The 27,354-nt window shown below is 54.8% G+C and overlaps 1 protein-coding gene across 1 annotated transcript; it reads right to left on the minus strand.

Moving 5' to 3' along the window:
* Positions 1 to 432: 432 nt before the first annotated feature.
* Positions 433 to 27,308, minus strand: EFHC2 (EF-hand domain containing 2). Its single transcript, XM_078880229.1, has 16 exons — positions 26,527 to 27,308; positions 23,314 to 23,484; positions 20,559 to 20,709; positions 19,837 to 20,060; positions 16,457 to 16,589; positions 16,107 to 16,234; positions 14,909 to 15,043; positions 14,307 to 14,445; positions 13,575 to 13,746; positions 11,089 to 11,231; positions 8,290 to 8,489; positions 6,964 to 7,103; positions 5,897 to 6,199; positions 5,087 to 5,179; positions 1,992 to 2,112; positions 433 to 1,577 (listed from the first exon to the last, which is right to left on the minus strand). Exons 1-16 carry the CDS (start codon positions 26,566 to 26,568, stop codon positions 1,467 to 1,469), a joined length of 2,406 nt encoding a protein of 801 aa, XP_078736355.1. The 5' UTR covers positions 26,569 to 27,308; the 3' UTR covers positions 433 to 1,466.
* Between the last annotated feature and the right edge of the window lie 46 nt (positions 27,309 to 27,354).

A 27,354-nucleotide genomic window follows, 5' to 3' on the forward strand; every position in this document is an offset into this window, starting at 1 on the left:
CAACCGGTTCGTGCTGAACTAGCAACGAATCGGCCACATTTTTGCGTGACGTGACAACCCCCAATAATTGGCCGTGTCGGGTGGTGGCGGCGGGTCTGACGACGCGTCTATACTGACGCGATCTAACCCAAAGAAACAAAAAACCCTTTGTGAAGAATAATAATAATAATCATACGCTTTGGTTATTTAAAGTCATGTCAGCGTAATAAAGCTCGTTCAGGCGACTTCTGGAATCCGTCTTTTATTCAACTTGTATTACAGCTTTCCTTCGCGCTGCTGACAGGCAGCGTGAGAGGGACAGATAGAGTGAGAGAGAGAGAGACACACTGCCACGTGGCAGCCTGGACCACGTGGCAGCCTGGACCACGTGGCAGCCTGGACCACGTGGCAGCCTGGACCACGTGGCAGCCTGGACCACGTGGCAGCCTGGACCACGTGGCAGCCTGGACCACGTGGCAGCCTGGACCACGTGGCAGCCTGGACCACGTGGCAGCCTGGACCACGTGGCAGCCTGGACCACGTGGCAACCCGGAGCCCCGCTCCCGCGTGGCTCCCTTCCTCCGTTCGTTCCCGTTCTGACCACGTGTCGTTCGTCTCCACCCCTATTTAACACCCGGGTCACATGGTACGTTTCCACCAATCCTCGTTAGCCTGCATGGAATGTTCCAGGCTCCCTCGTCAGCTCCCGGGACCACGCCCCTGACTCCTCTCCCCATTGGCTGTGGCTAAAGCCAGCAGAACCAATCCTTACAGCTGTCACCTTTCCATCACGTCAGGGCCACGCCCCCAGGCTTCCCCCCATTGGCTATAGACCAGGACCGGCAGAGCCAATCACCATGACGAGTTGTGATACGTCAGTGAGCCGGATATATCCTCACATTACATAGGTATAAAATGTAAACAAAAAATAATATATCACGACGTTTCGATATTATTTTTTGTTTGAATTTTCTACTCTACGTGACTTTAACGAAAGAACCAAAGAGTGTGGAGGATTCCTGCAGTCACGAAAGCTTCAAATCTAGAAGAAGAAGAATAATCGTTGGCGCTTCGCCGTCGAACGCTTACGCAGCGCAACCAAAATCTTCGTCATTTATTTGGGCTGGGCCCGGCGGTTGGAGGGAGGGCTCTTATCGATAACAGATGCGGGCGGATTTGCTGAGTCCAACAAAAATCAACGACGAATCGAGTGATGGTGGTGGCGATGGCTACGACGGTGACGTTGTTGTTGACAGTTACGAGGATTAGAAGATCAAATGATGACGACGACGACAGCGGCAATACCGGCGGCGGCGGCGGCAGGTTAAGGAGGCGACAAGAGAGCGATGTCGCTTCGGGGGGAAGAAGAAAAAAACTAATCGGTGTGGTGAGCAAAGGTGAGGGGTGGTGAGGTTCTGGTGAGGAAGGTGAGGGGTCGTGAGGTTCTTGAGGAGGGGGGGACGACGACGCAGTTGCTCCACGCCGCGTCACTCGGCCGCTCCGAAGAGCTCCTGCAGCAAGTGGGCGTAGCTCACGACGCCGGCGGGCACCATGCTCACCGCGTCCCCCGCCTCACCGCCCTCCTCACCCGCGCTCACCTGGCAGGGCGACACGAGCGGCCAGCGGCGCTGTTGGTGTGTCGCTAGCGGTAGGGGTATCGCTAGGGGTAGGGGTATCGCTAGCGGTAGGGGTATCGCTAGCGGTAGGGGTATCGCTAGGGGTAGGGGTACCTCTAGCGGTAGGGGTATCGCTAGGGGTAGGGGTATCTCTAGCGGTAGGGGTACCTCTAGCGGTAGGGGTATCGCTAGGGGTAGGGGTATCTCTAGCGGTAGGGGTATCGCTAGGGGTAGGGGTAGAGTTAATGTTACAGGGGAGGGTGAGGTATGGGTTGTTTTGCTGTTGTTTGTTGCTGTATGTTGTTGTTGCTGTATGTTGTTGTATGTTGATGCTGTATGTTGTTGTTGTTGTTGTTGCTGCTGTTGTTATTGTTGTTTGTTGCCGTGGCTCTTTACCTGGCGTGGGTGAGCCATGTCGACGCTCGCGTTCTCTCTCCACTTGATGGCTTCCACCATGCGCTCGTAGTCCACCCTGCGGTCGTAGTCCACCCCGGCCTGCTCTGCCCCCTGGGAGAACCTGCAACCACCACAGACAAAGACCGCCCCCCCCGCCCGGTAAAACCTCAACAGACTAAACCACTTCGAACTATCTTCTTGGTTCTTTCGGTAAAGTCACGTAGAATGGAAATAATAAAATAATAAAAATAAAACATAATTAAATATTCCCACAACGCAAATAGCCGTCCTCAGGTGAAGACCAGGTCTGTCGGAAAGACAGCGTCTGAATGGCCATTGTTGTCTGAATGGCCATTCAGACGCTGTCTTTCCGACAGACCTGGTCTTCACCTGAGGACGGCTGCTTGCGTTGTGGCCGAAACGTCATGAGAATTGTATTTTACTATGTTTTATTTTTATTATTTTATTATTTCCCTTCTACGTGACTTCACCGAAAGAACCAAGAAGATTAATCCCTGCAGTCACGAAAGCTTTACATCAAAATGTATCTTCTCTGGTTCTTTCGGTAAAGTCACGTAGAAGGGAAATAATAAAAATAAAACATCATAAAATACAATTCTCACAACGCAAGCAGCCGTCCTCAGGTGAAGAACAGGTCTGTCGGAAAGACAGCGTCCGAATGAAACACCGCCAAGCTTGGCAGCGTATATTTAAGCTGGGTTAGAGGAGGAAGAGCGCCTTGACAAAGGAATTTACATATCAACAGAGGAACTAATTATATTCTTAGGTTTTTTCGGTAAAGTCACGTAGGTAAAACATTAAAATTAATAGACAGACAACTATTACAGGTTCACCATGTTTAGCGGTTGTCTCCCTGTCACAGGTTGATTCACAAACCGTACCTCTCCATAACAAAGGCTCAGCCTCTTAAGCCTCACCTTACCATATTAATAAAAAGTATGCAGCCCTTGCCCCACCACCTTCTCCAACCATTATATAAACGGAGTGGTAGCTCCTGCAATCTCTCATTTACTTGATACAGCTGTCGTGGCTGTGACGGTTCCACCTGAAGACGGAAGCTTGTGTTGCCTCCGAAACGTCGTGATTTTTATTTTATTTTACTTTTATTAATTTTAATGTTTTACCTACACGGTGACTTTACTGAAGAAACCTAAGAATATGAATCCTTGCAGTCACGAAAGCTTCAAATCGAGAGGAACTAATTGTTCGTTTTAGCAGGTGCAAGGCCCTGGCCGGGAATCGAACTCGGCTGGCCGGGGTCCGTAGGTTCGTGGCGCGGCGCGCTGACCGTTGCACCGCCCGCCACATCGATCTTTCTCACATGCAGTTCGAACATTTGACGATATTTCTAGATTCCAAGTTTTCGCGACTGCGAGGATGCATACTCTTTGGTTCTTTCGGTAAAGTCACGTAGGTAGAAAATACAATACGAAAACAACTCAATAAAATCGCGACGTTTCGATTGCAACACAAGCAATCGTCGTCATCAGGTGTGAAAACTACGTGAAGGACATTTTAGCTGAAGTGACTTAAAACACATTCCTGCGGAGGGAGCTGGTAGGAACGTTGGGTTGCTTGGTCAATGGCCAGGGTCAACGGCGGCGTGGTGTATTCCGCAAATATGCCCGACTGTGAGGGCGGACACAAGCCGGCGTGAGTAGGTGAAACGTTGAGTTTTATAAGGGCACCACGGGGTGACCAGCCCCTCCCCACCCAGCCCCACCCCTCCCACCCCCCACCCAGCCCCACCCTCCCCACCCAGCCCCGCCGCACCCTCCCCACCCAGCCCCTCCCCACCCTCCACCCAGCCCCACCCCTCCAATATTTGGATGCACGACGGACGGACACAATAATCCCCTGTGGGCTGGTGTAACCAGGTGGTTCCTACCAGTATAACCCCGTACCACAGCATCTCTCCCACTTCAGCTACAATTTTCTCGCCGTAGTTTTCACACCTGATGATGATGATGATGATTGCTTGTGTTGCAATCGAAACGTCGCGATTTAATTGAGTTTTCATTTTTATTTTATTTTAACCTACGTGACTTTACCGAAAGAAAGAACCAACGAGTATTTGACGACATAACGAGACTTCAACTATAAACTTATTGTCTATTCTACCAGGTGCAAGGCTCCGCTCAGCTGCGTAGCGAGCCTGGCCGTCACGGACAGTAGCCCAACGAAGTGGGGCTATCGTCATCGCGTTGAAATCTACAGCGACGCGCGAACGTCGATTCCTCATGTACGAAGGTCGGCACGGCACACGAGGGGGTGCGTGGCCGGCACCGCGCCCTTCCGCCTTTGTGGTGGTGGTCGTGATGGTGGTGCTTGTGGTGGTGGGCATCGTGGTGATGGAGGTTGCGGTGGTGGTGTTGATGGTGGTGGTGGTGATGGTGGTGGTGATGGTGGTCGCGAAGCTTGCAGCGATGATGGTGGTGGATGTCGTGGTGGTGATGGTGGAGGTGGTGGTAGTGGTGGTGGTGATGGTGGAGGTGGTGGTGGAGGTCGTGGTGGAGATAGTGGTAGAGATGGAGATGATGCTGGTGGTGGTGATGCTGGTCGCGAAGCTTGCAGCGATGATGGTGGTGGATGTCGTGGTTGTGGTGATGGTGGAGGTGGTGGTAGTGGCGTTGGTGATGGTGGAGGTAGTGGTAGAGGTGGTGATGATGGAGGTGGTGGTGGAAGTAGTGGTAGAGGTGGTGATGATGGAGGTGGTGGTAGTGGATGTGGTGGAGGTGATGGTAGTGGCGGTGGTGATGATGGAGGTGGTGGTGATGGTGGAGGTAGTGGTAGAGGTGGTGATGATGGAGGTGGTGGTGATGGTGGAGGTGATGGTGGAGGTGGTGATGATGGAGGTGGTGGTGATGGTGGAGGTAGTGGTAGAGGTGGTGATGATGGAGGTGGTGGTGATGGTGGAGGTGGTGATGGTGGAGGTAGTGGTAGAGGTGGTGATGATGGAGGTGGTGGTGATGGTGGAGGTGATGGTGGAGGTGGTGATGATGGAGGTGGTGGTGATGGTGGAGGTGGTGGTGATGGTGGTGATGATGGTGGAGGTCGTGGTGCGTCGTCCCCACGTGTCCAGCAGGTCGTGCAGCAGGGAGTCGTCCACAGGGAGACGGAGCGACTTGCACACGGAGCGCGCCTCCCGTACACACAGCCACCCCGACCTGGAGACAAAGACAAAGGTCCCCCGTGTAGCCTCAACAGACTGTTGGGGCAAGTGCTGTTCGCGAGCAGCACCTATGGCACTGTGGCACACGAGGGGGTGGGTGGCCAGCACCACGCCCGGCCGCCTTTGTCTCCCCAGTAGCGATGTTTACTACACACCGCACCAGGTACTCGTTTAAGGCTGAGTCGGCCTAGGGGAGGCCCAGGACCGGTTCAGATAATCGCCACTGGGTATTGTTGGCCGTGAGCCGGGAATCGAACTCCGGTCCCCGGGTTCGTAGCGCAGCGTGCTAACCGCTGCACCACCGCTCCCCACACGCACACGTACGCTCCACCATCAACCATCATCATCCACCGCCATCAACCATCACCATCCACCATCACACACAGCCACTCCGACCCGGAGATAACAACAACCGCCATTCGCCACCAAGTGGCGGTGACGTCACCACGACGCTCGTGCCAGGCCATGTGCACCTTGAGGCCGCCACGTGAAGTGTCGAACGCCCGCTGGCAAGGAGGTCACGGGGCAGACCCAGCAGATGCACACACACACACACGCACTCCACCATCCATCACCATCCATCACCACCCTCCACCACGCTCCACAGATTTCCCCACCACCACCACCACCGCCATCATCCTCCTGTCACCACCACCATCATCCTCCTGTCACCGTCACCACCACCACCACCATCCTCCCATCGCCGGCTCACCGCGCCGCGTCTCGCTGAGCAAACTCCTGGAGGAGCACGGGGAACTCCTCGAACCGTCGAGCCCGGAGCACCTTCCTGCACGCCGCTCCCACCTCGTCCTCCCTCCTCCTCCTCATCCTCCTCATCCTCCTCGTCGCCGTCGCTCCCTCCTCCTCCTCCTCCTCTACGTCACCACCCCTCTTCTTCTTCTCCTCCTCCTCCTCGTCGTCGTCGTCCTCCCGGTGCACGTGGAACCTCCTGGCCAGGGTGACGAGGCCGTGCTCGCTGAGGCTCTGCGGCCCGCACGCCGTGCGCACCAGCGCCCTGAGAGGCGCGCGACACAGCAGCAGCAGCAGCGGCAGCAGCGGCGATGACGACGACATCGTCATCTTCGTCACCGTCGTCACCGTCGTCGTACGCGTCACTGTCGTCGTCATAAGCATCATCATAGGCGTCATCGTAGGCGTCGTCGTCGTCATCGCCATCATCATAATTGTAGGCAGCGTCATCAACGTCGTCGCCATCGTCACCATCATCATCATCGTCGTCACCATCGTCGTCATTGTAGTCATAGTCATCATCGTTGTTGGCAGCGTCATCAACGTCACCGTCGTCACCATCACCACCATCATCATCATCGTCGTCACCGTCACCACCATTGTCATCATTGTCACCAGCGTCGTCACCATCACCACCATCGTCGTCATTTTAGGCATTGTCGCCATCGTGGTCCCCGTCACCACCATCACCATCGTCGTCACCATCGTCGTCACCATCACCACCATCGTCGCCATCATTAACATCGTCGTCACCGTCACCACCATTGTCATCATTGTCACCATCGTCGTCACCGTCACCACGACCATCGTCATCATCGTCGTCACCATCGTCGACACCGTCACCACGACCATCGTCATCATCGTCGTCACCATCGTCGACACCGTCACCATCATCGCCGCCATCATTAACATCGTCGTCACCGTCACCACCATCATCGTCACCATCGTCATCACCATCGTCACCTTCACCACCATCGTCATTGTAGTCATCGTCGCCATCATCAACTTCCCTCCCTCCCTCCCCCGCACCTGAACTGTGCCCAGGGCAAGGCCCCTGTGCCCAGCGGGTCGGCCTCCGTGCAGGCCGCCCTGAAGGCCCTGGGGCCCTCGCCACCCCCCAGGGCCGCCCGCAGCGCCGCCACCGCCAGGGAGGGGTCCGCCTCGGGGAACTGGCGGGGGGAGGATGGCGAGACGGGGTCGAGGAGGAGACGCGATCACGTGACGCGCGCCGGTTGGTACGGGCAAACTCGCCGCCGTCAACGACGTCACCGCCGCCATCGTCATTGTGAACCATCATCACCGAAAACACCACCATCATCAACATCACCACCATCACCATCATCACCGAAACCACCATCATCAACATCATCACCACCATCGCCACCGAAACCACCATCATCACCATCATCACCACCATAACCATAATCACCATCATCACCACTATAACCACCAGCATTACCACTATAACCATCATCACCATCACCACCACCTCGTCATAATCATCACCATCATCACCATCATCACCATCATCACCATCATCACCACCATCACCACTATAACCACCAGCATTACCACTATAACCATCATCACCATCACCACCACCTCGTCATAATCATTTCGTCATCACCTCGTCATCACCACCTCGTCATCATCACCTCGTCATCATCACCTCGTCATCATCACCTCGTCATCACCACCTCGTCATCATCACCTCGTCATCACCACCTCGTCATCACCACCTCGTCATCACCACCACGTCATCATCACCACGTCATCACCACCTCGTCATCACCACCTCGTCATCACCACCACGTCATCATCACCACGTCATCACCACCTCGTCATCACCACCTCGTCATCATCACCACGTCATCACCACCTCGTCATCACCACCACGTCATCATCACCACGTCATCATCACCTCGTCATCATCACCTCGTCATCACCACCACGTCATCACCACCTCGTCATCACCACCACGTCATCATCACCACGTCATCACCACCTCGTCATCACCACCTCGTCATCACCACCACGTCATCACCACCTCGTCATCACCACCACGTCATCATCACCACGTCATCATCACCTCGTCATCACCACCTCGTCATCACCACCACGTCATCACCACCTCGTCATCACCACCACGTCATCACCACCTCGTCATCATCACCTCGTCATCACCACCTCGTCATCATCACCTCGTCTTCACGTCACCATGTCATCTCATCATCTCGACACATCACCACCTCGTCATCATCATCATCATCATCGCATCATCACCATCATCTCGTCACCACCAGCACCACCAGCACCACGTCACCACCAGCACCACCAGCACCACGTCACCGCCACCTGGTCGCGGTGCGTCTCCATGTAGCGCAGGGTGTAGCGGTCGGCCCCGGTGAGGCGCAGGGTGCGGCCGTGCAGGGTGACCACGGACCCCACGTGGAGGTCCGGCGCCAGGAACCGCGCCGGTGCCGCCGTCGCGCCGACCCGCGGCTGGCCGGGCCTCTCCACCGCACCGCGCTCCAGGAACCTGCCGGACACCACGCCTGGGAGCGGGCCACGCGGCAGCGGCAACACCGGCACCGGGGTGAGACCGTGGTGGTGGTGGCGGTGGAGGTGGTGGACGTGGTGGTGGTGGTGGCGGTAGAGGTGGTGGTGGAGGTGGCGGTGGTGGTGGTGGTGGCGGTGGTAGTGGTGGAGGTGGTGGTGGTGGCGGTGGAGGTGGTGGTGATGGTAGTGGTAGTGGTGGTGGAGGTGGTGGTGGTGGTGGTGGAGGTGGCGGTGGTGGAGGTAGTGGTGGTGGAGGTGGTGGTGGTGGTGGAGGTGGCGGTGGTGGTGGTGGTGGAGGTGTTGGAGGTGGAGGTGGTGGAGGTGGTGGTGGTGGTGGTGGAGGTGGTGGTGGTGGCGGTGGAGGTGGTGGAGGTGGTAGTGGTGGAGGTGGTGGTGGACGTGGAGGTGGTAGTGGTGGTGGAGGTAGTGGTGGTGGTGGTGGAGGTGGTGGAGGTGGTGGAGGTGGTGGTGGTGGTGGAGGTGGTGGTGGTGGCGGTGGAGGTGGTGGAGGTGGTGGAGGTGGTAGTGGTGGAGGTGGTGGACGTGGAGGTGGTAGTGGAGGTAGTGGTGGTGGTGGAGGTGGTGGAGGTGGAGGTGGTGGAGGTGGTGGAGGTGGTGGTGGTGGAGGAGGTGGTGGAGGTGGTGGAGGTAGTGGAGGTGGAGGTGGTGGAGGTGGCGGTGGTGGAGGTGGTGGTGGTGGAGGTGGAGGTGGTGGCAGTGGTGGTGGTAGTGGTGGAGGTGATAGTGGTGGTGGAGGTGGTAGTGGTGGAGGTGGTGGTGGAGGTGGTGGTGGCGGTGGTAGTGGTGGCGGTGGTGGCGGTGGTGGAGATGGTGGTGGTGGTGTTGGTTGTGGTGGACGTGGTGTTGGAGGTGCTGTTGGAGGTGGTGGTGTATACCAAATGAGGTAGTCAACATCTCACCACCGTGATGATGATGAGAGAGAGAGACACACAAACTCCATATATTCAGCAGGCGTCGGTCGAGATTAAACCCACAACCTCCTGTATACCAGGCGAGGTAGTTAACATCTCTTAGACACCGTGATGACGATGATGAGAGAGACACGCAAACTCCAAATATACAGCAGGCATCGTCAGGGTCAGGATCGAACCCACGACCTCCTGTAGACCAGGCGAGGTAGTCAACATCTCCTGGCCACCGTGATGATGATGATGAGAGAGATCGAACCCACGACCTCCTGTCTAAAAGGCGAGATAGTCAACATCTCCTGGCCACCGTGATGATGATGACAGATATCGAACCCACGACCTCCTGTCTACCAGACGAGGTAGTCAACATCTCCTGGCCACCGTGATGATGATGACAGATATCGAACCCACGACCTCCTGTCTACCAGGCGAGGTAGTCAACATCTCCTGGCCACCGTGATGATGATGACAGAGATCGAACCCACGACCTCCTGTCTACCAGACGAGGTAGTCAACATCTCCTGGCCACCGTGATGATGATGACAGATATCGAACCCACGACCTCCTGTCTACCAGGCGAGGTAGTCAACATCTCCTGGCCACCGTGATGATGATGACAGAGATCGAACCCACGACCTCCTGTAGACCAGGCGAGATAGTCAACATCTCCTGGCCACCGTGATGATGACAGAGATCGAACCCACGACCTCCTGTAGACCAGGCGAGGTAGTCAACATCTCCTAGCCACCTTGATGATGAGAGAGACACGCAAACTCCAAATATACAGCAGGCATCAGGGTTGGGATCGAACTTATGACCTGTACACCAGGCGAGGTAGTCAACATCTCCTACCCACCATGATGACGATGATGAGAGAGACACGCAAACTCCAAATATACAGCAGCAGGCATTGTCAGGGTCGGGATCGAACCCACGACCTCCTGTAGACCAGGCGAGGTAGTCAACATCTCCTACCCACCGTGATGACGATGATGAGAGAGACACGCAAACTCCAAATATACAGCAGCAGGCATCGTCAGGGTCAGGATCGAACCCACGACCTCCTGTAGACCAGGCGAGGTAATCAACATCTCCTGGCCACCGTGATGATGATGACAGAGATCGAACCCACGACCTCCTGTAGACCAGGCGAGGTAGTCAACATCTCCTAGCCACCGTGATGATGATGATGACAGAGATCGAACCCACGACCTCCTGTAGACCAGGCGAGGTAGTCAACATCTCCTGGCCACTGTGATGATGATGACAAAGATCGAACCCACGATCTCCTGTACACCAGGCGAGGTAGTCAACATCTCCTACCCACCGTGATGATGATGAGAGAGAGAGACACACAAACTCCAAATATACAGCAGCAGGCGTCAGGGTCGGGATTAAACCCACGACCTCCTGTACACCAGGCGAGGTAGTCAACATCTCCTAGCCACCTTGATGATGAAAGAGACACGCAAACTCCAAATATACAGCAGGCATCGTCAGGGTCAGGATCGAACCCACGACCTCCTGTGTACCAGGCGAGGTAGTCAACATCTCCTAGCCACCGTGATGATGATGATGACAGAGATCGAACCCACGACCTCCTGTAGACCAGGCGAGGTAGTCAACATCTCCTGGCCGCCGTGTGCGGGTGGCCCGTAGTGTCCACCTGAGTTGCGCTGCTCCTGCTCGAACACAGAGATGGTGTCGTCCTCCAGGAAGTATGAGACCACGAATCGGCGGCCCTCGTCCAGGGGGTTGCCGGACTTCATCTCGGCCGCGAATCGCAGCACGTGCCCGTCCAGGCCCTGCCTGCCGCCCCCACCAGCACCACCACCACACAAAGGCAAAGACCACCCCCCCCCCCCCTCAGTATAGCCTCCACGGACTTTTGGGGCAAGTGTATGTGCGTGTGGGGAGCGCCACGCTGCGCTACGAACCCAGCCACACGAGTACGATTCCTGCTCACGGCCACCATCAGTGACGAATTTCTGAACCGGTCCAGCCTCCCCTAGGTCGACTCAGCCTCAACTGAGTACCTGGTGTAATGTGTAAACATCATCACCGGGGAGACAAAGGCGGCCGGGCGTGGTGCTGGCCACCCACCACCTCGTGTGCCGTGCCGGCCTTCACAGGTGCTGCTACTCGCTAACAGCACTTGCCCCATCAGTCTGTTCAGGCTATACGGGGGTCTTTGTGGGGAGCGGTGGCGCAGTGGTTAGCGCACTGTGTGAGTGTGTGTGTAGGGAGCGGTGGTGCAGTGGTTAGCGCACTGTGTGAGTGTGTGTGTGGGGAGCGGTGGCGCAGTGGTTAGCGCACTGTGTGAGTGTGTGTGTGGGGAGCGGTGGCGCAGTGGTTAGCGCACTGTGTGAGTGTGTGTGTAGGGAGCGGTGGCGCAGTGGTTAGCGCACTGTGTGAGTGTGTGTGTAGGGAGCGGTGGTGCAGTGGTTAGCGCACTGTGTGAGTGTGTGTGTAGGGAGCGGTGGTGCAGTGGTTAGCGCACTGTGTGAGTGTGTGTGTAGGGAGCGGTGGTGCAGTGGCTAGCGCACTGTGTGAGTGTGTGTGTAGGGAGCGGTGGTGCAGTGGTTAGCGCACTGTGTGAGTGTGTGTGTGGGGAGCGGTGGTGCAGTGGTTAGCGCACTGTGTGAGTGTGTGTGTAGGGAGCGGTGGTGCAGTGGTTAGCGCACTGTGTGAGTGTGTGTGTAGGGAGCGGTGGTGCAGTGGGTAGCGCACTGTGTGAGTGTGTGTGTAGGGAGCGGTGGTGCAGTGGTTAGCGCACTGTGTGAGTGTGTGTGTAGGGAGCGGTGGCGCAGTGGTTAGCGCACTGTGTGAGTGTGTGTGTAGGGAGCGGTGGTGCAGTGGTTAGCGCACTGTGTGAGTGTGTGTGTAGGGAGCGGTGGTGCAGTGGTTAGCGCACTGTGTGAGTGTGTGTGTAGGGAGCGGTGGTGCAGTGGCTAGCGCACTGTGTGAGTGTGTGTGTAGGGAGCGGTGGTGCAGTGGTTAGCGCACTGTGTGAGTGTGTGTGTGGGGAGCGGTGGTGCAGTGGTTAGCGCACTGTGTGAGTGTGTGTGTAGGGAGCGGTGGTGCAGTGGTTAGCGCACTGTGTGAGTGTGTGTGTAGGGAGCGGTGGTGCAGTGGGTAGCGCACTGTGTGAGTGTGTGTGTAGGGAGCGGTGGTGCAGTGGTTAGCGCACTGTGTGAGTGTGTGTGTAGGGAGCGGTGGTGCAGTGGCTAGCGCACTGTGTGAGAGTGTGTGTGTAGGGAGCGGTGGTGCAGTGGTTAGCGCACTGTGTGAGTGTGTGTGTGGGGAGCGGTGGTGCAGTGGTTAGCGCACTGTGTGAGTGTGTGTGTAGGGAGCGGTGGTGCAGTGGGTAGCGCACTGTGTGAGTGTGTGTGTAGGGAGCGGTGGTGCAGTGGTTAGCGCACTGTGTGAGTGTGTGTGTAGGGAGCGGTGGTGCAGTGGCTAGCGCACTGTGTGAGAGTGTGTGTGTAGGGAGCGGTGGTGCAGTGGTTAGCGCACTGTGTGAGTGTGTGTGTGGGGAGCGGTGGCGCAGTGGTTAGCGCACTGTGTGAGTGTGTGTGTGTAGGGAGCGGTGGCGCAGTGGTTAGCGCGCTGTGTGAGTGTGTGTAGGAAGCGGTGATGATGATCGAGATCGAACCCACGACCTCCTGTGTACCAGGCGAGGTAGTCAACATCTCCTAGCCACCGTGATGATGATGACGGAGATCGAACCCACGACCTCCTGCAGACCAGGCGAGGTAGTCAACACCCGTACCCGGCCGCACCAGGGTCGCAAATGGGTACCCGATACCCATACCCTACCCGATACCCGGCTACCCGTACCCGGCCGGGTACGGGTAGCCGGGTATCGGGTATCGGGTACCCGATTGCGACCTCTGGGATGAAGCCACGTTGCAGGCGCGGGTGGGTTGATTCTAGGAACTTGAATTGTGAGAAGAGACAAGACGTTGGGAAATGAGTGACAAACGGTGACTCACCAGTGACTCACGGCCTACCCGTACCCGTACCCGGCCGCACCAGGGTCGCAAACGGCTACCCGTACCCAGCCGGGTACGGGTAGCCGGGTATCGGGTAGGGTACGGGTATCGGGTACCCGGTTGCGACCTCTGCCGCTCCCCCCCTCTCTCCCCGTACCTGCCCAGCTCCATGAACTTGACGAAGTCCTTCTGCGGAGGCTTGGGCACGAGCGCGAGGCAGCCGAGCCGCGTGTCCTCCTCGGAGCCGAAGCCGTTGTAGGGGGGGGGCACCCGGCGGGGCGGCGTCCGCGGGGGGCTCCCGGGGGGCGAGGCCACGGCCCCCACGCTCTCTGCTCACGACGGAGAAACAAAAGGCCCCCCACCCACCCACCCCGTGAAGACCTTCAGCGCACCGTTGTGGGCCGGGTTTGACACGGGGGTTGCCAAGTACGCGCACGTAGAGACCCATATAGACTCACACAGATATCATTACTGATTCACTTGCAGACCCATAGACTTCCAGAGAGAGAGACCCATTGCCCCGAAACGTCGCCTGTTGTATATTTATATTTTAACACCCCCTCCCCCCCCCCCCCCCCCCACACACAAAGATATCTCCTACAGCCTTAACAGAATGTCGGGGCAAGTGCTGTTAGCGAGTAGCACCTACGAAGGCCGGCACGGTACACGAGGGGGTGGGTGGTCCAGCACCACCCCACAGCCACCTTTGCCTCCCCATACCAAAGACAAAGATCCCCCGTGTAGCCTGCAACGGAGCGTTGGCGGCGGGCCAAGCGCTGTTAGCGAGTACGCAGCGCCTACAAAGGCCGGCACGGCACGCGAGTAGGTGGGTGGCCGCCACCGCGCCCGGCCGCCTTTGTCTCCCCAGTACGCGCACACACGCACGCACCTGCGCCGTGCGTGTCGCTCAGGTACTGGCGCGTGAACCCGTCGCACGCCAGCAGGTGCAGCGGCCGCCCCCACGCGTTCACGGTGACCCCCACGCGGAGGTCGCCGTCCGTGTAGAACTCCTCGCTCGGCGCGCCCGTCTGCCGGGTTCAGAGGGCCAAGCCTGTCAAGGGCGCATCTCGTGCGGGAGAGCCGTGTGTGTGTGTGCGTGTGCACGTGTGTGTGTGCGTGTGCGCGCACGTGTGTGTGTGTGCACGTGTGTGTGCGCACGCGTGTGTGTGTGTGCGTACGTGTGTGTGTGTGCGTGTGTGTGCGCACGCGTGTGTGTGTGTGTGCGGGTGCGTGTGTGCGGGTGTGTGTGTGTGCACGTGGCACACGTGTGTGTGTGTGCGTGTGTGTTGGCGCACACGTATGTGCGCGTGCGCACGTATGTGTGCGCACACGTTTGTGCGCACGTGTGTGTGCGGACGTGCGTGCGTGCGCACGTGGCACACGTGTGTGCGCACGTATGTGTGCGCACGTGTGTGTGTGCGGACATGTGTGCGCGTCCGAGTTCCGAACAAACAAGCCAAACAAGGAAGAGGGCGTCGTTCCGCGTCGGACCTTGAGGCTGTCGAGGATGAAGCGCCCTCCGTGGCCCCCGTGGCCCCCGGGGCCCCCGGGGCCCCCGGGGCCGATCACGTTGAGCACCGTGCGCTCGCCACTCGCCCCGGGGAGCCTCAGCGGCTGCGGCGCCAACTGGCGCACACACACACGTGCACACACACACGTGCACACACACACGTGTACACACACACACGTACACACACACACGCGTACACACACACACGTGCACACACACACGTGTACACACACACACGTGCACACACACACGTGTACACACACACACGTGTACACACACATACACACACCACACGCGCACACACACACGTGCACACACACACACGTGCACACACACACGCGTACACACACACACGTGTACACACACACACATACACACACGCGCACACACACACGTGCACACACACACGTGCACACACACACACGTGCACACACACACGTGCACACACACACGTGTACACACACACACACATACACACACGCGCACACACACACGTGCACACACACACGTGCACACACACACACGTGCACACACACACGCGTACACACACACGTGTACACACACACACACATACACACACGCGCACACACACACGTGCACACACACACGTGCACACACACACACGTGCACACACACACGCGTACACACACACACGCGTACACACACACACACATACACACACGCGCACACACACACGTGCACACACACACGTGCACACACACACACGTGCACACACACACGTGCACACACACACACGTGCACACACACACGTGCACACACACAAAGACAACCAACAGAGATCCCCCGTGGGGCACTTCAAGCAGCAGTGCCTGCACAGACCCGGCACTGGGGCGCACGAGGGGGGGTTGGGTGGCCGGCACCACGCCCGGCCGCCTTTGTCTCCCCAGTGGCGATGTTCACTACACGCCGCACTCAGCCTCATTTGAGGCTGAGTCGACCTAGGGGAGGGCCCAGGACCCGGCTCGGACAATGGTCGCCGGCGGCGGTGGCCGCGAGCGGGAATCGAACTCGGGCCGCCGCAGGGTTCTCGCTAACCGCTGTCCCTCCGCTCCCCCACGGTCACGGACGCACGAGACAAAGCTAAATGTCCCCCGGGTAGCCTACTCGCGACGACCGCGACGAAAATAAAAAGTAGCCCCCCCCCCCCCCGCCCCCCACCTTGGGCAGGCGGCCGCGGCGGAGGAACACGGGGGCCGCGTCGCGCCCCGAGTTGGGCGGCAGCGTCTCCCGCAGCTCCACGGTGTCGTCGGCCAGGAAGTAGTGCAGCACCAGGCGACGCGGCTCCCCTCCGCGTCGTCGCCCCTTGACCCCCGCCTTGACCCCCGCCTTGACCCCCTCCTTGACCCCCTCCTTGACCCCGCCGTCGACCCCTTCGTCGACCCCCGCCTTGACCCCCGCCTTGACCCCCTCCTTGACCCCCTCCTTGACCCCGCCGTCGACCCCCTCGTCGACCCCCGCCTTGACCCCGCCCGCGACCCCCTCGTCGACGAGGTCGTCGTCGCCGTCGCCCTCCTCCTCCTCCTCGTCGTCGTCGTCGTGCCAGGCGCAGTAGAAGCGAAGCACCTGGCGGTCGCGCTCCAGGAACTGTCGCAGCGTGTCCACGCGCTCGTACGGGCGGCGAGGGCGCTGGCTGCCCTCGCGCTGGTGCACGCCGGCGGGCGGGCGGCGGAGACAGGGAAGAACAAGACGCAAGGAACAAGAACGAGACAACAACAAACGATAACAACAAAGAACAACAACAAATGATAACAACAAAGAACAACAAAAAATATCAACAAAGAACAAACGATAACAAAGAACAACAACAACCGACAACAAAGAACAACAACAAACGATAACAACAAAGAACGACAAAAATATCAACAAAGAACAAACGATAACAAAGAACAACAACAAACGATAACAAAGAACAACAACAGAACAACAACAAACGACAACAAAGAAAGACAAAGAACAACAACAGAACAACAACAACAATCGACAACAAAGAACAACAACAACAAACGACAACAAAGAAAGACAAAGAACAACAACAGAACAACAACAAACGACAACAAAGAAAGACAAAGAACAACAACAGAACAACAACAAACGACAACAAAGAAAGACAAAGAACAACAACAGAACAACAACAAACGACAACAAAGAACAACAACAACAGAACAACAACAACAAACGACAACAACAAACGACAACAAAGAACAACAACAACAAACGACAACAAGGAACAACAAAGAATAAGAAACAAGAACAACAACGACGACAAAAACAAAGAACACCGATCAATAATAATGGCCGCTCTCTTGAAAACGATTAAAACAAACAAAACACAAAACTCTGATGGTGCGCTGTCTTTGAGTTGTGCGCCTTTTGGCGTCATCTGGTCCAACACCAATGGAGACTAGGCTCTAAGAAAAGCTGTCTCGGGTGTGGACCAATCAACTTCAAGGACAGTGCATATCATCATCAGAGTTGTTTCTTTTTGTTTGCATTTTGACTGCTTGTGTTGTGGTTATTGCAAACATGATGTATAAAGGTGTCAGTTTTTGCACCAGTTGAAAGGGTAAAAACCTACTACTATATTTTGCCACTGGTAAAGGAGATGTCTCATAGTGTAAATGCTTAACCCGAGCTCTCAATACTCTGATAGTGCGCTGTTTTTGAGTTGTACACCTTTTGGCGTCATCTGGTCCAACACCAATGGAGACTAGGCTCTGAGAAAAGCTGTCTCGGGTGTGGACCTATCAACTTCAAGGACAGTGCATATCATTATCATCATCAGAGTTGTTTCTTTTTGTTTGCATTTTGACTGCTTGTGTTGTGGTTATTGCAAACATGATGTATAAAGGTGTCAGTTTTTGCACCAGTTTAAAGGGTAAAAACCTACTACTAAACAAAACAACTTTATGCTTTATTTCACCAGGTGCAAGGCACCCCACTCAGCTGTTTTCCCAGGAGCGCCCCTGGCCATCGCAGCGTGACGGCTCTACGGAGTGTCCTGATATCATCACCGTGTGGACATTCACACCAGCAGCCAAATACGGCACTCCGAACGCGTGGTGACGTGCACGCACACAGACGCGCACACACACAGACACACATACAGACACACGCTTACACACAGACGCACACACACAGACGCACACACACAGACACACGCTTACACACAGACACACACACACAGACGCACACACACAGACACACGCTTACACACAGACACACACACACAGACACACGCTTACACACAGACGCACACAGACACACGCAGACGCACATTGGTGCACATTGACGCACACACAGACATACGCACACAGACACACGCACACACACAGACACACACACACGCTTACACACAGACGCACATACACAGAAATACACGCAGACACAGGCACACACAGAAATACACGCACAGACGCACACACACAGACATACGCACACAGACACACAGCCACGCACACAGACACACATACACAGGCGCACAGACACACGCTCACGGGCACACGCACATACAGAAATACACGCACAGACGCACACACACAGACACACGCTTACACACAGACGCACACACACACAGATACGCACACATACAGATGCACACACACACAGACGCACACACACAGACGCACACACACAGATGCTCACACACAGACACAAAGATGCCCCGTATAGCCTTAATAGACATTTGGGGCAAGTGCTGTTAGCGAGTAGCACCTATGAAGGCCGGCACGGCACACCCGGCCGCCTTTGTCTTCCTAGTGGCGATACTTACGCACGGCGTATACAGGTACTCATTTGAGGCTGAGTTGACCTAGGGGAGGCCCAGGACCGGTTCAGAGCGGGAATCGAACTCGGGTAGCCGGGTTCGTAGCGCAGCGCGCTAACCGCTACACTACCGCTCCCCACTACACACAGACACGCACACACACACACAGGCACATACACATATAGACACGCACACACAGATGCACACACACACACACAGAGACGCACACACAGGCACACACACATATAGACACGCACACACAGATGCACACACACACACAGGCGCACACACACACACAGGCACACACACATATAGACACGCACACACAGATGCACACACACACACAGATGCACACACACAGAGATGCACATACATACAGGCACAGGCACATACACATATAGAAGCTCACACACAGATGCACACACACACAGGCACATACACATATAGACACGCACACACAGGTGCACACACACACACAGAGATGCACACACAAACACAGGCGCACACACAGACACACACAGACGCACACACACAGATGCACACACACACACAGACGCACACAGACACAGGCACGCACACACAGACATAGGTACGCACACACACAGACGCTCACACATAGACGCGCACACACAGAGACACACACACACAGGCACATACACATATAGACACGCACACACAGATGCACACACACACACAGAGATGCACACATAGACACAGGCGCACACACAGACACACACACACAGACACACACACACAGACGCACACACACAGACGCACACACACAGACACACACACACACAGACACACACACACAGATGCGCACACACAGACGCGCACACACAGACACAGTCACGCGCACAAACACACACAGAGACGCGCACACACACACAGACGCTCACACACAGACGCACACACACAGACACAGTCACGCGCACAAACACACACAGAGACGCACACACACATAGACGCTCACACACAGACACGCACACACAGACACAGTCACGCGCACAAACACACACAGTCACGCGCACACACACACAGACGCTCACACACAGACGCACACACACAGACACACGCCGGAATCGGACGGTTCGAAATCCGTCCAACCCCGGCCCAAGTTAGTACCGCGTCCCGGCCGCTGGTGTAGGGGTCGACCGGCAGCGGTGCGTCCGTGCCGGGCTGCACGCCCAGGCGGCGCAGGAAGTGGCGCGTGAAGGCGTCGCACGACGCCAGCGTGAAGACGCGCGAGAAGAAGACCACCTCGTGGCCCACGTTCAGGTCCTCCGCCGTGTAGCAGCGCTCGCTACGCGGGCCCGGCAACGGGATGCGCTGCCGCCGGATGATGGTGCCTTGACGGGTGGGTGGTGAGCGGGGGGGTGGTGAGGGGGAGAGCGTGGGGGGGTGAGCAGAGGGGGGTGAGCGAGGGGGGGTGAGCGTGGGGGTGGTGAGCAGAGGGTGGTGAGGGGGAGAGCAGTTGGGGAGGGTTCAACAAGATCCTGGTCGACGTCTTTGTGTGAATGTGGCAGGCAGCGGTGGGGCGCGGGAGAAGGAGCGACGATCACGACGACGACGACGATCACGACGACAACGACGACAACAACAACGACGACAACAACAACAACGACAACAACAACAACGACAACAACAACGACGACAACAACGACGACAACAACGACGACGACAACAACGACGACAACAACGACAACAACAACAACGACGACGACAACGACGACAACAACAACGACGACAACAACGACGACATCAACGACAACAACGACATCAACGACGACAACGACGACATCGACGACGACAAGGACGACGGCGACGGCGACGGCGGCTGCCCTCACCTTGCGGCATCCCGGCGTTCTTCACCTGCGGCTCGAGCACCTGGATGGAGTCGTCTTCGAGGAAGAAGAGCACCCGGACGTGGCGCACGCGCCGAGTCTCCACGGGGCTCTGGGGAACCTCCTCGCGCGTGAAGCCCTCGAAGCTCAGAACCTGGAGGGGGGCGGATCGCGGCGCGGCGGTAGGTGAGAGGAAAGTTTCGCTGCCGTCGATGGCATCCCTCCAAGTTCTCGCTCGCTCTCTCGCCCCGTGGCATCTCCACAATCTCTCTCTCTCGCCCCGTGGCTCGCTCTCTCAGCCCGTGGCATCTTCATAATCTCTCTCACCACGTGGCATCTTCACAATCTCTCTCTCTCGCCCCGTGGTATCTCCACGCGCTCTCTCTCTCTCTCTCGACAAGCTGCATAAGCTTCTGGTTGCCGAACAAACACGTTAATAAGGTCACGCTCATTACACACTCACACACGCACGCACAAAGTGCTTGCCACAAATGAACCACAATACCTTGCTGCTGATTTCGGTCAAGGAGTTATAAACCATCTCCGGTCATCCTCCGGTCATCCTCGCAGCAGCAGAAGCAGCAGCAGTAGCAGCAGCAGCCGCAGGAGCGGCTTTTGGCTAAGCCATCGAACAAAGCCGGTGATCACCGCATCGCGGCGCTTTTGGATGGTGGTGCCATGGGTTGACTGACTCGGGCTACTGGCGGATGCACCAGCGTCTTTGGCCCAGAGGTCGCAAACGGGTTTTGATTCCTTACCCGTACCCGTACCCGGCCGCACCAGGGTCGCAAACGGGTACCCGTACCCGATTGCGACCTCTGGGATGAAGCCATGTTGCAGGCGCGGGTGGGTTGATTCTAGGAACTTGAATTGATTGTGAGAAGAGTCAAGACGTTGGGAAATGAGTGACAAACAGTTACTCACCAGTGACTCACGGTCTACCCGTACCCGGCCGCACCAGGGTCGCAAACGGCTACCCGTACCCTACCCGTACCCGGTTGGGTACGGGTAGGGTACGGGTATCGGGTACCTGATTGCGACCTCTGGGATGAAGCCATGTTGCAGGCGCGGGTGGGTTGATTCTAGAAACTTGAATTGTGAGAAGAGTCAAGACGTTGGGAAATGAGTGACAAACGGTTACTCACTTTGACTCACGGCCTACCCGTACCCGTACCCGGCTGCACCAGGGTCGCAAATTGGTAGCCGGGTATCGGGTAGGGTACGGGTATCGGGTACCCGGTTGCGACCTCTGCTGTGGCCCCTGCTACTGTGCCGTTTCTTTTGCGTTCCAGCCGTTCAGCTACTACGCCACTGCTCACAGGATGAGAATCTTGTATTTATACCGTGGGAGGAATCCGATGAGCTACAAAGTTAATTTTTTTTCACAGATGCTCAGTCGGGGCACGGGGTAAGGACGGTACAACAACACGCAGTACAAAAGAAACCACACGAAGTACAAGAAAGGTAAACAAATCACCCAAACTCAAACAAATTACACTATGGGAACCTCATTTGCCAGTAAAAAATATGATAATTGGTTTTTTACCCTTCTATCTGGACCAATCAACTTCGAGGACAGTGCACATTATCAGAGTTATGTTCTTTTGTTTGTATTCTGACTGCAGGTATTGCGGTCTATGCAAACATGACTCCTTGTAAAAAGGTGTCAGTTTTGTTGCCAGATAGAAGGGTGAAAAAAACCAATTATCATATTTTTACTGGCAAATGAGGTTCCCATAGTGTAGATGTTTGCTCCGAGCTCTCATACTCTGATGGTGCATTGTCTTTGAGTTGTGCGCCTTTTGGCGTCATCTGGTCCAACCCATATGAGACTAGGCTCTAAGGAAAGCTGTCTCGGGTGTGGATCAATCAACTTCGAGGACAGTGCACATTATCAGAGTTATGTTCTTTTGTTTGTATTCTGACTGCAGGTATTGCGGTCTATGCAAACATGACTCCTTGTAAAAAGGTGTCAGTTTTGTTGCCAGATAGAAGGGTAAAAAACCAATTATCACAAACAAATTAAACTAAACCATCCACATCCTACCAGGCATAGACCACTGAGGCATTCACTTATTTTTTTCAAAAGCGACCCGGCTTTTAATCGTAGCTCAACAAAGTGCCTCATCATTTGGACATTTATTGCAGCAACATCATCTAAGTACAGTAATCGAAACGCGTGAGGTTTATTCCAAAATGTGGAGGGGAAAACCGGAGGAACCGGAGAACAGAGAGACACGCAAACTCCAAATATACAGCAGCAGGCGTCAGGGCCAGGGATCGAACCCACGACCTCCTGAACACCAGGCGAGGTAGTCAACATCTCCTAGCCACCGTGATGATGATGATGAGAGAGACACGCAAACTCCAAATATACAGCAGCAGGCGTCAGGGCCAGGGATCGAACCCACGACCTCCTGAACACCAAGCGAGGTAGTTAACATCTCCTAGCCACCGTGATGATGATGATGAGAGAGAGACACGCAAACTCCAAATATACAGCAGCAGGCATAAGGTTAGGGTCGGGATCGAACCCACGACCTCCTGCACACCAGGCGAGGTAGTTAACATCTCCTAGCCACAGTGATGATGATGAGAGACACACAAACTCCAAACATACAGCAGCAGGCATTGTCAGGGTCGGGATCGAACCCACGACCTCCTGCACACCAGGCGAGGTAGTTAACATCTCTGAGCCACCGTGATGATGATGAGAGAGAGAGACACGCAAACTCGTCAGGCTCGAACCCACACACACCTGGTTGCTGTAGGCCAGCCACGAGGGGGCCGTACGGGGCATGCCCAGTGCAGGGGGCAGCGCGCTGCGGAGAGGAGACGCGGGCAGGGAAGACGATGCCCCTTGGCGTACCAAGTTCACTCCGTTGCTGACATCCAGACTCTGCTGACGTCTGAACGAGTCGCGGCCCAGCTGCGCGAGGATGGAGAGAGAGACAGACTTTTTGACTTTGAAACAACTTTCATTGCCGCCAGCAGCAGCAAAAGCACTGGAGGCGATTTCGATGTGAAATACACAAAGTCACCGGCAGACACAAAAGAAAACAAACGTTACAAATCCACGCGCACAATGCAAATGAAAAGTCACGTGGTGGTGGTGTCATCAGAGAGAGAAGTTCAACGTACGTGCACTTGCGTACGTGTGTGAGTGGGGAGCGGTGGTGCAGCGGTTAGCGCGCTACGCTGCGCTATGAACCCGGCGACACGAGTTCGATTCCCGCTCACGGCCAACACCCAGTGACGATTATCTGAACCGGTCCTGGGCCTCCCCTAGGTCGACTCAGCCTCAAATGAGTATCTGGTGCGGTGTGTGGTAAACATTGCCGCTAGGGAGACAAAGGCGGCCGGGCGTGGTGCTGGCCACCCACCCCCCCTCGTGTGCCGTTCCGGCCTTCATAGGTGCTTGCTAGCAGCACTTGCCCCTACAGTCTGTTAAGGCTACACGGGTGATCTTTGTCTTTGTCTATGCGCGTGTGTACTCATGTTTGTCAGCGAACACAATTAGTTCCTGGAGCCTGTTCGTAAGTCGAACGGTTCGTAATCTTTTTAATTTGGAGATTTTAATTTGAGTGGTTTTTTTTGGGGGAAACGGTGGTCCTTACGGCTGGCACTTTTTACACGTAAAATTTGCAGCTTTTTCGAATTCCTTAATTGGCTAAGACATTTAAAATTTAAATAAACATTCTATTTGAAATTCGATGATTTCTTAGGTTTTTTTAAACAAAAATACGCCATCTTCTTGGTTCTTTCGGTAAAGTCACGTAGAAGGGAAATAATAAAATAATATTAATTATTATTATGTTTTATTTTTATTATTTAATAAAATAATAATAAAATAATAAAAATAAAACATAATAATTATTATTATGTTTTATTTTTATTATTTTATTAATAAAATAATAAAAATAAAACATAATAATAATTATTATTATGTTTTATTTTTATTATTTTATTAATAAAAATAAAACATAATAATAATTATTATTATGTTTTATTTTTATTATTTTATTACTTCCCTTCTACGTGACTTTACCGAAAGAACCAAGAAGATGAATCCCTGCAGTCACGAAAGCTTTAAATCAAAACCCCTATAAATCCTAATTTTTTTCAAATTTTTTTCGAACAAATGCACGGGCATAACATGACTTTAAACCCCCCGTCAAACCTCCTACGCATTTCACAAGTACTACTAATCGCATATCTGCATTTCCCATAAACATGCTAAATTCCTCTTGATATGCAAATTATTTTGTCAAGGCGCTCTTCGCCCCTCCATCCCAGCTTAAATAGACGCTCCAAGCCTGGGGCGTGCCATTCAGACTCTGTCTTCTCGACAGACCTGTTCTCCACCTGAGGACGGCTGCTTGCGTTGTGGCCGAAACGTCGTGAGAATTTTATTTTATTCTGTAATTTATTATTATAATTTTATTATTTCCCTTCTACGTGACTTTACCGAAAGAACCAAGAAGATGAATCCCTGCAGTCACGAAAGCTTCAAATCTAAATTTAAGTCTGCGTTGTTCGTAAGTACGGATGTTCGTAAGTTGGGTATCTGTAAGTGTGGGTTGCTCTTAAGTCAAATGTAAGTGTGGGTTGTTCGTAAGTCGGGTATCTGTAAGTGTGGGTTGTTCGTAAGTCGGGTGTTCGTAAGCGTGGGTGGTTCGTAAGTGTGGGTTGTTCGTAAGTGCGGGGTATTCATAAGTCGGGTATCTGTAAGTGTGGGTGTTCGTAAGTCGGGGGTTCGTAAGTGTGAGGTGTTCGTAAGTGGGGGTGTTCGTAAGTGGGGGTGTTCATAAGTGTGGGTTGTTCGTAAGTCGGGTATCTGTAAGTGTGGGTTGTTCGTAAGTCGGGTGTTCGTAAGTGTGGGTTGTTCGTAAGTCGGGTATCTGTAAGTGTGGGTTGTTCGTAAGTCGGGTGTTCGTAAGTGTGGGTTGTTCGTAAGTCGGGTATCTGTAAGTGTGGGTTGTTCGTAAATCGGGTGTTCGTAAGTGTGGGGTGTTCGTAAGTCGGGTATCTGTAAGTGTGGGTTTGTTCGTAAGTCGGGTGTTCGTAAGTCGAGGACTGTCTGTACATACATAGAACAACATCAACAACCGCCGTTGCTCACTAAGTGGCGGGGATGTGACACTACGGCGCTTGTGCCAGGCTAGGTGCACTCCGAGGTCTCCCAGCGCTGATATTAGTATTCCTATATTATGAAGGCCACTGGGGAACTAAGCACTTTAAAATCTTTTCGATTAAAACAAATGTCTTTACAACTGGTTTCGATTTAAAGCTTTCGTGACTGCAGGGATTCATCTTCTTGGTTCTTTCGGTAAAGTCAAGTAGAATGGAAGTAATAAAATAATACAAATAAAACATAATAAAATAATATATATTTTATTATGTTTTATTTTACCGAAAGAACCAAGAAGATCTTTACAACTGCTTCTTGTTGTTGTGTGTTTAGTTTGTTATCCTTGCCCCCGTTCCTTCGATTAGCCACGGTTGGCTACGTACGGTGCAAAAGAAGTTCAACACACGTACGTGTTTACATGTTTACAATACATTCATCGCACAAAGCCGTGAGACGCAATTGAACTCGGATGGCCGGGTTCTCGAAGCGATGTGCGCTAACCACTGCGCCACCACTCCCCAAAGACAAAGATCCCCCGTGTAGCCTCCAACAGGCTGTAGGGGCAAGTGCTGTTAGCAGCACCTGTGAAGGCCGGCACTGTGGCACACGAGGGGGTGGGTGGCCAGCACCACGCCCGGCCGCCTTTGTCTCCCCAGTGGCGATGTCTACTACACACCGCAGCAGGTACTCGTTTGAGGCTGAGTCGATCTAGGAGAGGCCCAGGACCGATTCAGATAATCACAACTAAACTAATTTTTCAAGGCTGACGAGTCGGACTCACTCTTAGGTCGACTCAGCCTTAAATAAGTACAGTATCTCGTGTAGTTGTACAGTACTCACGTTACTGTTGAATACGTTTCCAGGCAGCAGAGGGAGCGCCATTGCACTCCAAATTATCTCTCCCTGTGTGTCTATCTACCCGTGTCTCTCTCCACGTGTGTCTCTCTCCACGTGTGTCTCTCTCCACGTGTCTATCTCCACGTGTGTCTCTCTACCCGTGTCTCTCTCCACGTGTGTCTCTCTCCACGTGTCTATCTCCACGTGTCTCTCCCCCCGTGTGTCTCTCTACCCGTGTCTCTCTCCCCGTGTATCTCTCCCCGTGTCTCTCTCTACCCGTGTCTCTCTCCCCGTGTCTCTCTCCCCGTGTGTCTCTCCCCGTGTGTCTCTCTCCGCGTGTCTCTCTCTATCCCCTTGTCTCTCTCCCCGTGTCTCTACCCCTTGTCTCTCTCTCCACGTGTCTCTCTCTCTCCCCGTGTCTCTCCCCGTGTCTCTCTCCCCGTGTCTCTACCCACTGTCTCTCTCTCTCCCCGTGTCTCTCTCCCCGTGTCTCTACCCACTGTCTCTCTCTCCCCGTGTCTCTCTCTCTCCCCGTGTCTCTCTCTCCGTGTCTCTCTCCCCGTGTCTCTCCCCGTGTCTCTCTCCCCGTGTCTCTACCCACTGTCTCTCTTTCTCCCCGTGTCTCTCTCTCTCCCCGTGTCTCTCTCTCCGTGTCTCTCTCCCCGTGTCTCACCCCGTGTCTCTACCCACTGTCTCTCTCTCTCCCCGTGTCTCTCTCTCCACGTGTCTCTCTCCACTGTCTCTCTCCCCCGTCGCCCCCGTTGTTTACCCCGGTTGCTAGGCAACGCAAGCTGCCAGCGTCACCCGGGGCAACGAGCGACTCCGTCTCGC

This window comes from Lampetra fluviatilis, chromosome 56, assembly GCF_964198595.1.
Source record: "Lampetra fluviatilis chromosome 56, kcLamFluv1.1, whole genome shotgun sequence".
In the NCBI taxonomy this organism is placed as follows: Eukaryota; Metazoa; Chordata; class Hyperoartia; order Petromyzontiformes; family Petromyzontidae; genus Lampetra; species Lampetra fluviatilis.

What these genes read in the sequence shown, in the direction of transcription:
- EFHC2 (XM_078880229.1), bottom strand. Translation starts at nt 26,568, where the DNA reads ATGGCGCTCCCTCTGCTGCCTGGAAACGTATTCAACAGTAAC. An exon ending in GGCTGGCCTACAGCAACCAG is followed by an intron (nt 20,710 to 23,313) that starts GTGTGTGTGGGT and finishes GCCCCCCTCCAG; the next exon opens with GTTCTGAGCTTCGAGGGCTT. An exon ending in ACATGGCTCACCCACGCCAG is followed by an intron (nt 1,578 to 1,991) that starts GTAAAGAGCCAC and finishes TCGCCCTGCCAG; the next exon opens with GTGAGCGCGGGTGAGGAGGG.